We start from the raw sequence: 13,882 nt of genomic DNA, 5'->3' as shown, positions 1-13,882 counted from the left end.
CCACTTTTTTATTGTTGGGGATAAAAAAAATTTTTTAACCTTTAATTGGCTTATCATTTACTGCTCTTTATGACATGACTAAAAATAAAAAGACAAATGCAAGACACAGACTTGATGAATAACTGTCGATCAACGCATAAATTCTAAATTCCTTCCTCACTGAAACCTTAAAGCTTCACCAATGATGCACACGATATAAAAACATATCACACTCCCAAATGGTATATCCACAAGCTCACAATGATCACTGTGATTCTCCATCCGATCCTGAAACCCGAGACGTGATGCCAGTGCTTGGATAATGGCAATGCAAGCACGATGCAAAAAGCAATCGAGAGGATGTATTAACCAGTGAGATCTGACTCGGACCCTATTAAAACATGCGACAGTGGATGACGGCAACCCATCGCCTGCAACCCAGGACACTGCAAACACTCCAACATTTTGTTTAACCTTGGTTTAGTCTTTTAGTGACCCTCATCAAGAAACATTTTCTATAGATGGAAGAACTCGTCTCACTTCTGAAGGATAGTGTCGATCTGTAGATCAAGATTCCATTGTTTTGTCTGTTAATGTAATAAACGATTTAATAAACTCAGAATTACATACTTTTACCAAATAGTAAATTCATTGAGAGGAATTGGTATTCTGTTGAATGGAAAAACTAAAACACACATTGCACATCAAAGTGTCTGGAATTTTGTAAGCGAGCAGCACAAGCCAATGGAAAACCAAATATGCAAATGATTTACCATATGCTAATGTCTTCACCCATCATGTGACGTTGTAATTCTCCTGCTTTGGTCTTATAAGCACCATGCCTTCAGAAAGTAACGTATTTACACCCCTTGACTTTTCACATTTTGTTGTGTTAAAGACCAAATTTAAAATGGATAAAAATATAATTTTTTTTGTCACTGATATACACAAAAAACCCGAAAATGACAAAGTGAAAACATATTTTAGAAACTTTCACGAATCAATTTAAAATGAAAAGCTGAAATGTCTTGCGTCAATAAGTATTCAACTCCTTTGCTATGACACTCCAAATTGAGCTCATGTACATCCTTGAGATGTTTCCACAACTTGAATGGACACAATTTAGAAAGAAACACACCTTTCTGTATAAGGTCCCACAGTTGACAGTGCATGACGGAGCAGAAACTCTACCATGAAGTCTAAGGAACTGTCCGTAGAACTGATAGAATTGTGAGGAGGCATAGATCAAGGGAAGGGAAGAAAATAATTTCTGGAGTGTTGAAAGTTCACAAGAGCACAGTGAGCTTCATCATTAGAAAATGAAAAACAATATGGAACTACCCAGACTCTTCCTAGAGCTGGCCATCCGACCAAACTGGGCAAGGACCTTGATCAGGGAGGTGACCAAGAACCCATTGACCACTCTGACAGAACTAGAGTTCCTTGGCTGAGATGGGAGAACTCTGGTCCCTCTTGGCATGACGAAATAGCTGTGTGATTCTCGTTGTTCATGTTGTGTGAATTTGCTCGTGTGCTGGAGCAAGACGCTAGCCCTTGTCTGTTTGGCTGGGTCACGAAGTTTGTGTGCTTTTGGAGGAGAAGGGGGGCGTGTCTCAGCAATAACTCGGCAGTCTCCTGTTGTATACTCAAGGAAGAAGGCAGTGCCATTTGCTGCGAGAGGAGCAGTGTGGCAATCTTGATCGTGAGAAGAAACTGTCCGGCGGTTTGTGGGCCCTGGCGTTGAAGACCGTCTCCGCAAATTACCTCATGTACATGACCCCAGAGAGTGACTTCATGCCATTTCTGTGAGTTTCCCACGCAGTGGCTACGAGGCTTGACGACTGAGGCTCCTAAAGGTCATCTCCAGACAAAAAGGGAGGATTTTCTTTTATTTTTATCTTTCCCTATGTCTGTGACTGAGTGGAGACGTCTCAAATTAGGATTTAGTTTTACCTCACATTTAATTTTCCATAATAAATCCTTGATTTATGTTCACTAAACCATTATTTGTTCAATTTACTCATGTTCGTCTATTCATTGTGGGTTCGAGAATAAACCCATGTGCTTCTTTTCAGGTAAACGCCATTCTGGTGGGCGCATCCACCACCTTCCATCCCACACGTGCCAAAATCTCCAAGGATCTTGGCTGCTTGCTTCCAAATTAAAACCATTCGGCTATCCATGCAGGTTGGTGTTAAGCGGCCTACACACGACAATACTTTCTGAAGGTACTGTATGTACAAAATACAAGCTGCACCATGAGCCTTCAACACTAGAGCAAAAACAAAATAGCTCAACCTCTTGTGAGCATACACAAGACAAGCCTGCGGTTCAAGGCATGAAAAACTGACGATGCTTGGAGAAATGATCGATGGGGAAAGTTATCAATGTGGAAAACTAAAAAGGTGGCATGGTCTATTACATAAACAAACAAAGTCTTTGTGCACCTCAAGCAGCTGAGTGTTAAAAAAGGATATGGGCTGTTTCACAGTAATGGTCATTTCTGGTATTTTGTACCCTTGCATGCTAAATAGCAAAATGAGAGGCTGTAGTATCTCTGTCATTAGGGCCAGTAGTTGGTACTAGTGATGGCACAACTTGGACCACTTTTTATTTGACAAAAAAGTCAATTTTTGGCAGAATGGCATAAAAATTGCCATTTTTTGACAAATAGCTGTCTCATTTTCTCCAGGTACACTGCATTCACAGTGTATAAACAAACAAATACAAGCAGAAATAAGGACTTTTATTTATTGTTGCATCAATTTAATACCTCTTCTGTACTTTGTCCACAACATATTATTCATTTCAGACTATGAATATTTATTTCACCCTCAGTATTGTAATTAACAATGGTGGATTTGGAGAAATAAAAATATTAAAATATTGAGTTTGAATTTTTAGTGGTTGTGAGACAAACTTGGTACCCTCATTGTGAAACAGCCCATATGGTAGAGTTGAGAAGGCCAAACCATCATCTTATCATGGAGACAATTTCAGATGTAGTAAATAAATCAATCATCCCAATGCATTCAGACACGACTGAACAAAAATGTGATCAGATGGTTTGCCAGTCGATGTTTGCAAAAAAATAAAAAAAATAAAGGATGCCGATTCGACCGATCTAGGTTAATGATCTGTGCTCTGGTCCCATCAGACGCTCACTATTTTTACAGCATCATGAAGCTTCCAGAAAGAATCAATTCTGTGCTCAAAACAGGGGGAATTTGGCCATGGTCTACTCATGCAACAAAATAGAAAACAGACAATTGCATGCTCGATCTCCATATTGTAGACACAGTGAGCAAACTATATATATATATATATATATATATATATATATATATATATATATATATATATATATATATATATATATATATTACTAAAACTGTCATCTTGTATATATGTATGTATGTTCCCGAAATACAGCCAAAACTGTACACGATAGCGCAAAAAATTTTGGCCCACATTACTCACCATTCTCCTGCGGTGTGCAGTATCAAGTTTCATTCAAATCAGGCAACGAAAAAAATTATGAAAAAAATCAATTCCCGATTCAGTCAAGTACTCTTCGGGAGAATTTGATCAATGCAAACAACCTCAGCAGTATAGTTCGCTGGAGCCATCTTTTTTTTTTTCTTGAAATGATTTATTTAAAAATCTCAAACATTTTGTAGAGACAAAGAACAATTTATTTTTAAGCATAAAATAAACATCGCCATTTTGATATAATACTTCCATGGTCATTAATAAATAAAATTGTGTTTACAAGATGACGCACAATAATTTTTTGACTTTTTCTCCGTTTTTTTTCACATTGACGCGTAATATCAAGTTTCATTCAACTCGGGCAACGAAAAAAATTATTTGAAAATCAATTCCCGATTCAGTTAAGTACCTCTTCGGGATTATTTGATCAATGCAAACAACCTCAGTGGTATAGTTCGCTGGAGCTATCTTTTATTTATTTTGAAATGATATTTTTTAATCAACCGCTGTCACAACGGGAACCCAACGGGTTCACGGGTCGTCTAGTCTCCTATAAAAGGATGACACCTCATAATTCAATGCCTCCTGTTACAATGCAGACAGATGTTCAAGTCAAATCGGATTGCTTCAGGAATAAATCCCAGGGCGAGAGGACTCAGTAGTAATGGAATTTACTCGCCTCTGGAGCAATCTCACCACCTGAAGATCAAAAAAGCACAGAAAGGTGATGGCTTCCTGATGATGTGCAAGACCGACAAATCATTGTTGGCATATGTTAAACGTATGAAAGCAGAGCACGTTGCTTAAAACAAAAACAATATTTATGAGCCACAAAAACTCGTTTAAGAGCAGGCAATTTATTTACAGAATAATAAAATGCACGAGTCATCGAGTAGGCATTAGAAATCCTTATACTACAATAATAGTTTTTGCATAACCTTTGGGTACTCTTAAAAGACACAAATAAAAAAAAGCTTTGCTTGTGTAATACACTGAAATAATCAGTGTGAAAAGTTTTTGAATACAGATGGAAGCAAATATGCTATACACCTCATACTTTATCAACAAGGAATGCCAGTTACAGATATGAAAGAAATTCGAGATCTAGATACTTCGTCAAAAACTGCATCAATGATTGATACATTTATTGAAAATTTGCAAATCCTCAAAGGAAAGTGCTTTTCAGTTGTGAAAATGTACAACTTGGGGGGGGGGGGGGGAAATCTTTGGAGATGAGCTTTATATAAAATACTCCTCATGCAAAAAAACAATAATAATAAAAAAGAGATGGTCATCAGATCAGAACTTCAAATTCACTAAAAACAAACAAAAACATCCAGAGGAGACCATTTGCAAACAACAAGCATTTTACAAAGACACCATATCCGGATCGACTTGTGAAACACGTTACTTGAAGATCCGCAAGCGCAACCAATTGGATCAGCATCTAAAATTCCCATCCAAGTTAGGAACAGGGCTAGATACAACCCATGGGGCAGGAAAAGTATTTAATGAGCCTACAATGGGAAATAAATGCATTTACAACACTTCAAAAAGTCTGATGCTTTCAATGTGCCTGGAGATCAATCCCTGAGACACCAGTGACAATGTCTTCGATGGGGTTTCCTTTGACCTCGAGTTGTTGCAACTGGACCAAACGAGCAGCCAGCTTTGCTGGCCATTCTTTGATGCAATTGTGCGACAACAGCAAAACACGGAGCTTGGAGCAGTTGAAAAGTTCAGTGGGAAGTTCTGAAAGATTGTTGTTTGCAGCGCACAGAAACTGCAAGTTTGCGAGGTATCCAATTTCTTTTGGAAGACAATAGAGCAAATTGTGACTGAGGTCGAGATGTCGGAGCTTTTTTATGCTAAAAAGGGCTGGCGGAAGGCTCTCAAGCTTATTGTTCGAAAGATTCAATCGTTCAAGATGCTTCACTGCAGATATTGTTGGTGGGATAGCAACAATTTGGTTATGCCAAAGCTTTAATGACAAAAGGCGTTTTAAATGCTGAAAGCTAACGATCTCTTCGATTGTGGAAATGCTGTTCCCTTTGAAGTCAATTTCCTGCAAGTTCCCGAGACTGAAGACAGAATGCGGAATCCTTTCGAGGTCGCAGTTGTACAACTGCAGCTCAGTTAGCGTGATAAACTTTTTAAGGTTGTTCCAAACCACTATCTTTGTGCCATCATTGTGAATGTACAACTTTTGCAAATGGGTTGAAGCATCGGTCAGATTGGATGGAATTTTTGACAAATTGCTTTTCAAAAGGAGTATTTTTAAATGCCGAAGCTCTCTCAGAGATTCCAGAGCGATGACTTTGTTATTCTCTGAATTCAGGTTTCCATAGAGGTACAGTTCATGCAAATTCCTCAATGTGTAAATCCACTGTGGGATTTCATTCACATCGGTAAACTTTATGTGAAGGGACCACAGGCGATCTCGTAAGAAAGAGAGTGCTGTGGCGTCACACTTTGCTGGGCAGTGGTGGAGCCAAAGTTCTTGCAGTCGAGTCATCTGGGTTATCTTTGCTGGTAGCTTGACCTCTGGAATCAACTCCAGCTGCAAGTTGCACAATAAACAAAAACGATCATTTTCAAATTCTTTCATCTCAGTTACAAAAGTGTTATTCTTACAACAATTACAGTATTACCCACTGACAACTTAATTATCTTTGCTGACAGGAAAAAACAAAACAAAAGTAAATCATTGCATCCCTCCATCCCCCCACCTCAGAACTGTTAATGCTATGAATGAATCATGTGGCTATATTTGACTGTTTAATGTGTGAAATAAAAAAAAAAAAAATTGACAAAGTTTTACATGCCCTCAACGGTTATATACACAGGTCAGGTCAGGGAGCATGCGCCAGAGGAGCGCATGGCTGCGTCCACTTTCCGCCGGTACTCCAGGGGCCTCCATCTGGCCATCCCCCAGGCAGATGCCTGGCCTATCCTCCTCCCCATCTCCTTGAGATGCTGATCAACCTGCTGCAACCACGAGGCACGTGGTCGGCCCATTGGCCTCCTCCACTCACGAGACTCCCTCGCTGAGAGAATCTGGTGAGCAGGCTCAGCGTCAGGAAAACGAGACACATGTCGATACAGCCGCAGCTGACGCTCACGGACTATGTAGGTAACAAATCTCATTTGAGTCTCTCTCAGCAACCGCTTGTTGGACACAAAGTCCGACCAGCAATAGCCAAGGATTCTCCGAAGAGCCCTGGTACCAAAGTAATTAAGTCTCATCTCAGATCCCTGGTCAGAGTCAAAGTCTCACATCCACAGTGCAAGACTGGAAGCACCAAGGACCTGAAGACTCGGGCTTTCGTCCTCCTGCACAGGTACCGGCAGTGCCACACCCCATGATCCAATGAATCCATGACTCCCCAGGCCCGACCCAGACGTCTGTTGACCTCTGGCTCGCAGCCAGCAGAGACATGAGTATCACTGCCAAGGTAAGTGAATCTCTCTGTGACCTCAACATCCTCACCACAAACAGGTGCAAACAGGATTACAGCATCCAAGATGTCATTGAAAGCCTGGATCTTAGTTTTGACCCAGGAAACCCGTAATCCCAGCGGCTCAGACTCCTCATTTAGCACCTCGAGGGCCCTCCAAAGGATTTTTAGAGTCTCTGCAAAGATGACTGCATCATCTGCGAAATCAAGGTCAGAGATCTTGACATTCCCAAACGATGCACTGCAAATTGATCTCTCCGACATCCTCCCCAGAATCCAGTCCCTGAAAGTGCTGAAAAGTGTGGGGGCCAATACACACCCCTGATGATGAACTCCAGTAACAACTGGAAATAAGTCAGAGATGGTATCACCACATCTCACAGCACTTTCAGTACCAGAATATCGTTCAGACATCAAATCGATCAGTTTTGGTGGCACCCCACGAAGACCAAGAATCCTCCAGAGGGCATCCAGATTCACTGAATCAAACGCTTTACAGAGATGAACATGGGCTGCAAGCAGCCCCTGCCGAAACTCTTCTGTGTTTGGTGAGGACCCGAAGAGTAAGGAGACAGTCAATCGTTGACCTCTTTGGTGTAAAGCCTGACTGCTCTGGACGCTAGTGCTCAAGCAGATGGTGGTGAACCATATCAAGAATTATCTGAGCAAAGACCTTGCCCGGCACCGAGAGCAGCGTCACCCCCTTGATAGTTGTTGCAGTCTTGGCGATCACCCTTCCCTTTCCAGAAAGGGACAACAAGGCCCCTCTTGCAGTCAGTTGGGATGATGCCTGTGTTCCAGGCAGAGCACAGAACTGCATGCAACGACACAAGTACAGCATTTCCACCAGCCTTGAGCAGTTCAGTATGGATGCCACAGATCCCAGGACCTTCACTCCATTTCAACCGGTTCACTGCAGCCTGTGTTTCCACATACGAAGGTTGACCACAGTTGATTGGAGGGTCAGCAATAGGGATTGTAACACCCCTGACATCCAACTCGACAGCTGGTGGATCAGCCTGCTGCAGCCGCTCAGAGTAAGCGGCCCAGCGGGCCTTTACTTCGGACTCCTGTCTAGAGCCCACCACCCTCTGCTCTAACTGCAGTACACAGAGGGACGGGCTTGGAGGAACGCAATGCACAAAAATCCCCTGCAAGCAGGATGAGAATCACTTGACCACAGATGATGTTCTACCCCCTCACAGATTCCTCGCACAAAGGCCTCCTTGTCCACCCCTCGTACATGTCACGTACAGTTTTACGCTTCAACTTCCTGAACAGCTCAGCTCTGCCATTCAGCCTGGCCCTGTGACTCTGGGCAATGGTACCAGTGTCCCTTGAGAGACAAAATTATTCTTCGCCCTCCGGTGAGTTCCAAAACATCTACCAGCAACATCAAAGACGGTGGTCTTGAAGGCACTCCACAACTCTTCAGGATCCCCCAAAGTACCCAGACCCCCCAAATGTCCACTCAGCCTGTTTGCAAACTTCTCAGCTACCCTCTCATCCTTGAGCTTGCCAACATCCAGCCTAGGCTGGGATGGTACCATTCTCCTGGATTTAAGCTGCAACTTAAGAGTTGCTACAACAAGCCGGTGGTAAGTATTGAGGAACTGAGCACTCCGGTAGACTCTGCAGTTCTGGATCATCCTCCAGCGACCATCAACGAGTACATGGTCAATCTCCTTTGCCACACCGCTAGCGTTGGAGCACCAGGTCCAGCGATGAGCTTGTGGGTGCTGAAACCATTAAACCATGCTGAAACCATGAAACTACCCAAAGTCCATGACTTCTTGCAAAGTCAAGAAACATCGTGCTATTCTGGTTCAGAGTTCCAGACCCATGGGGACCAACACACATCTCATAACCATCGCTCTCAGTTCCAGTCGATGCATTGAAATCCCAAGACTGGAAGAGTATCTTACCTTGGGCACCGATCAACCACAGACTCGAGTGTGGCATGGAATGTGTCCTTCACAGTGAGATCACTTGCCTCAGTCGGAGCATATACACAGAAGGAAAATGACACCCAAGGCGTAACGAATCCTTCGTCTCATAATACGCTCGTTGACCGGTGTTACCTCAATTATCATTGGAGTCAGCTTATTGGACACAGCTGCAGCAACTCCTTGGGCATGGTAACCATCAGAACAACCAGACCAATAGTTGGTGGAACCACCCGCCATGATCTTGGCACTCTCCGGTCTGAACCTCAGAGAGTGCTGCAATACCGATGATGATACGCTTGAGCTCACATGATAACAGAGATAGGTGATCATCCTCTCTTCAGTGTAGGACTTTCCAGACACCCACCTGAAGGGACCGCCTCAGGTTAACCCAAGGAGACTGCCATCTGATGGACAACACCCAGGTACCACCCTGACACACACTACCACAATCTGACCTGGGAATGTTCCCCTGTGGTTTCCCTCCTATCATCAAAGATTGGGGATCCTGAAGGCTTTGCCCCAATCCCATCATCCAGTGAGCAGCCCTATGGTGAGATAATATATACACAATATATAAAAATAATGAAACTGACTCCTTCACCCTGGGCTAATGGTTTTTTTGCAGATGGGACAAACTGAAATATGCATAATTATTTTGCCCAACAAGTGTGGTTCAGATAGTTAAAAATGAGACGTGTCAACACAACAGAGTTCAGATCAGAAGATAAATTATAATCAACATGCTTTGTGTTCCCATCTGAGCAATTACATCATGATGCTGAGATGCCAGGTTCAATCCCATATGTTGCATAGATTTGTCCACCGTTTACTAATGTCCTGTTAATCACACAAATCCTAACAGCTCCATGATGAATCTTAGATCATAGTTTAAAAATGAAAATTGAGCAAGCTACAAGAGCACATATGAGAACATCAACTCCACAAGCAGTGAAGACAATGGAAGGGAGGGAAGATAGGAAACCATTTCAAAAGCTGCGGAGTTGACGCCTGACCAAGCACCAAAATACACCATTTAGCTCATGGAAACTCAATTAATGTAGTACGACTGATGGCAGCTGTGGTTGGATGCAGCATGATCTATGCTCTCCTGAATGTATACAAATGCAGAACATTAGAGATCCTTTCCGAGCTGTTCCCTGACAGACAGACCACCAATTTGGAAATAAAGATTCTAAATCATGGCATTCAATTAGAACACTTTTTTTGTAAAAAGTCTAGGCCGATGGAGTCAGAGTCACAGAAGTCTATAGCTGTAGTGTCATGGCTGGTTAAAAACGGTACCAACTCCCAGCCAATTGGCATGGTGACAATTGAAATTGCCCCATATGAGAAAGTTAGGATGGCTGGAATGTTTTTTTTTTTTTTTTTTAAGGACAAAAGGAATGTTGCATCCAATCTACACTTTGAACCTAGCGGCCATTTTACCAGCCACGATTCAAACCTCCATATACTCGAAAGGTCATATTTTTCTCCAGGGAGCCCAGGGTAGGGGAAATCGAAAGACCAAGGAACTCAGGGTTCAAAGGGTTAACTTGCTTGGCAGAAATTAAAACATTATGTCAAATAAAATGAGATGAGAAGTGAGATAATCATTTTACACAAGATTATCAGTTAATATAATACAATATACGTATATACAGCAAGTCCTCGTTTATGGAAAGGGTCCCATCTCTGAAAACCCTTGTGATGTGCGAAATCCAAAACATTTTCCCACAAGAACACATTAAGGGGGCGTGCGTTCCTGGCCGGGAATTTTTGGTGATACGTGGGGGGTTAATTCGTACATCAAGGATTGATACATTTATTGGAAATTCCCAACTGACCAATTACAAAATCAAAATACATATAAATATATTGTGTACACACACACACACACACACACACACACACACACACACACACACACACACACACACACACACACACACACACACACACACACACACACACACACACACACACACACACACACACACAGTTGTGGCCAAAAATATTGGCACCCTTGATTTTTTTTCAAATAATGCACCATTTCTTCCAGAAAATTGTTGAAATGAAAGAAAAAAAAAATTGGTATCCACATGTGAGTTTCTTTGGTTTGCAGTGGAATAAAACAAAAAAGCTGAAAAAAAATTACTAAATCTTAACTTATTCCGCACAGAAATCCTAAAATGGCCCAGACAATATCATTAGCAATAATTAGATTTAAAGCAGGTGATTCTTTTTTCCTTTGGAATTGAACTCACCAGTGGTGAGTTACAGGTGCCTGCAATATAAAAATCACTCATTTAACCAGTTTGAACAGAGAAAAGGAGTCATTCTGCAATTTTGTGAAACTGTGTGCACTAAAATGAGCATGGAGAAAAGAAAGAAAACTAGAGGATTGCCTGAGGAGGTCAAACTCAAGATTGTAGCCAAGCATGAACAATCTCAAGGCTACAAGTTCATCTCCAGAGACCTTGATGTTCCTGTGTCCACCGTACGCAACATTATCAGGAAGTTTAAGGCCCAAGGAACTGTTGCCAACATCCCTGGATGGAGCCGCAAGAGAAAAATTTGATCGAAGATTGCAGTGAAGGATTGTTCGAATAGTGGAGAAAGTACCTCAATAAACTGCCAAACAGATTGGAGCTGACCTTCAGACACAAGGTATGACAGTTTCAACTCGCACCATCCATCACCAACTCAATGAAAGGGGGTTCTATGGTAGGAGACCCAGGAGGAACCCACTGCTGGGAGAGAGACATAAGAAAGCCTGACTGGAGTTTGCCAAAACACACCTGAACAAGACAAAATCATTCTGGGAGAATGTCCTGTGGACAGACGAGACCAAATTAGAGCTTTTTGGTGAAGCACATCATCTCTGTTTACAGAAAACAAAATGAAGCCTTCAAAGAAAAGAACACCTTCCCTACAGTCAAACATGGAGGAGGTTCAGTGATGTTCTGGGGTTGCTGTGCTGCCTCTGGCACTGGGTACCTTGAATGTGTGCATGTCATCATGAAATCAGATTACCAACACATTTTGGAGTGCCATGTTCAACCCAGCGTCACAGAGCTGGCTCTGCATGAAAGGTCATGGGTCTTGCAGCAGGACAATGACCCCAAACACACTTCACAAATCACCCAGGAATGATTCAAGACAAAACGCTGGACTGTTCTGAGGTGGCCAGCAATGATTCCAGATCTAAATCCTGTTGAACTCCTGTAGGGAGATCTGTAAACAGCAGTTGGGAGAAGGCACCCTTCAAATCTGGAAGAACTGGAGTAGTTTGCACAAGAAGCGTGGGCCAAACTGCCAGTAGAGAAGTGTAGGAAGCTCATTCATGGCTACAGGAAGTGCTTGACTGGTTATTTTGTCCAAAGGCTGTGATACCAAATATTAAGTTTCGGGTGTCAATAATTTTGTCAATGCCATTTCTTTTTTATTATCTGATTGAAAAGGATATATTAAGTTCTGAATCAAAAACAAAGGTTCTGTAATATTAACAGTGAAATAAAGAATTGTGGAGACCAAATACTTTTATCAATTTCAACTTATTTTTAGAGAAAATTGTGAGTTATTTGAAAAAAGTGCAAGGGTGCCAATATTTTTGTCCACGACTGTATATAAAATACAATATCTTATGTGTAAATACCAAAAAATAAATCATTCAATCACTCTTCCTGGGTTTGGCATGACTGTGTTCGTGAAAGGATTTGAATTCTTATTGTGGGACATTAACAAAGTCGGTGAAATTGTGGACACAGGCAACACACCATTCATTAGAGAGGCACTCCCCTCTCCTCACAAATCCTTCATGTTTTCTTAATGTTGAATGCCCATAGAAACTTCTTAATTAATCCTCCCCCTATGCAATAGTGTTAATTGCTGTTGTGGGGTTTATTTCTATACTTGGTGCCCCCAATTTTTAATGGCACCACAGAGTTTTAGACCCCCAGGAGTACTAAACCACCATTTGAGGGGGAGGGGGGAATTCTTCCTGCACTCCTAATTTCTTAATTCTCAGAGCCGGTTTGGACTTCCAGAATGAAATTTTGCATTAATAATGTGAATAGAAAGTATGCGGGGTTAACATTTTGACCTTGACCTAATTTTAAGGTCATGACCCAATTAGATATTTGATCACTTTTCACCACAACTCGATGAAGGTTTGTCTGATAGAAATGAAATTGTCCTCCCTTGATAGCCTATAGAGCAAGGCACATTCGTGCTGAATTTACATCACACCTCTGAGTTAAAGGTCAAACTCAATGGTGGTCTGGAGGGGAAAAATAAATAAATAAATAAACCCTCGTCATCACTCAATTTTGCCAATGCGGAATGTCAAAGACCGCTTGGCCTTCCAAGATTCTTTTGAATCACAATAGCGGACCTGCATTGAAGTTGTGCATCTGATATTTGATTAGTGTCCTTGATCTACTTTTTCAGATTGTGACCGAATTAACAAAAACACCTTTTTGTTTCAACTTTTCCTCTCATTTTCATGACGCTGAGTTTTATGGATAGACTAGTTAAGTATAAAAGCCAGTCAAAAATGGCGGGTTGGAATTATTTTTTTCAAAATATTCAAGGATCCTGGTAGATATGACATTTTGTTGCAAGAAGCGTTATATTCTTCTTGTGTATGGCAGCTTAGCTGCCGGGATAGCTATCATTTCTTGGAAGCGAGACTGTCGCTGATGCAGTGCCCCTCTACTAGTACACACTGGTATTCATTTTGCCAACCTCGGAAGGATGACAGGCTGAGTCAACCCCCTGGTGTATTAATTCAGCAGGCAACGGGGATTGAACTCAGGACCCAAGGATCCCAAGCCGCCACCCTTCCCACTCAGCCAACACCAGGTTCAGCGTTATTATAAAACACTATGCACAAATGAGATGATATTTTCTGTATCTTCTGGGACATTTCATTTCGATGGTACAGCCTCCTGGGCATGCAAAAGTCTGAATCCTTTGGGCAAGCATCATGTGTGCTTCTCTCTT

The 13,882-nt window shown here is 41.8% G+C and overlaps 1 protein-coding gene across 4 annotated transcripts in view; it reads right to left on the bottom strand.

Annotated features, from left to right (window-relative positions):
* Positions 1 to 4,312: 4,312 nt before the first annotated feature.
* Positions 4,313 to 13,882, bottom strand: part of LRRC8D (leucine rich repeat containing 8 VRAC subunit D) — a 32,801-nt gene continuing 23,231 nt past the window's right edge. For all 4 annotated transcript variants that reach the window (XM_085897778.1, XM_085897777.1, XM_085897776.1 and 1 more), the window contains one exon: positions 4,313 to 6,031. In XM_085897778.1, coding sequence (XP_085753904.1) covers positions 5,039 to 6,031 — 993 coding nt within the window. In that variant the 3' untranslated portion in view covers positions 4,313 to 5,038. The remainder of the gene's footprint in view (positions 6,032 to 13,882) is intronic.

The sequence above is a fragment of the Eptatretus burgeri genome, chromosome 10 (genome assembly GCF_056783735.1).
Source record: "Eptatretus burgeri isolate ZD-2024b chromosome 10, Ebu_testis_v1, whole genome shotgun sequence".
Taxonomy (NCBI): Eukaryota; Metazoa; Chordata; class Myxini; order Myxiniformes; family Myxinidae; genus Eptatretus; species Eptatretus burgeri.
Note: the sequence above shows the minus strand (reverse complement) of the source record. Positions and strands in the feature narration are given on the sequence as shown.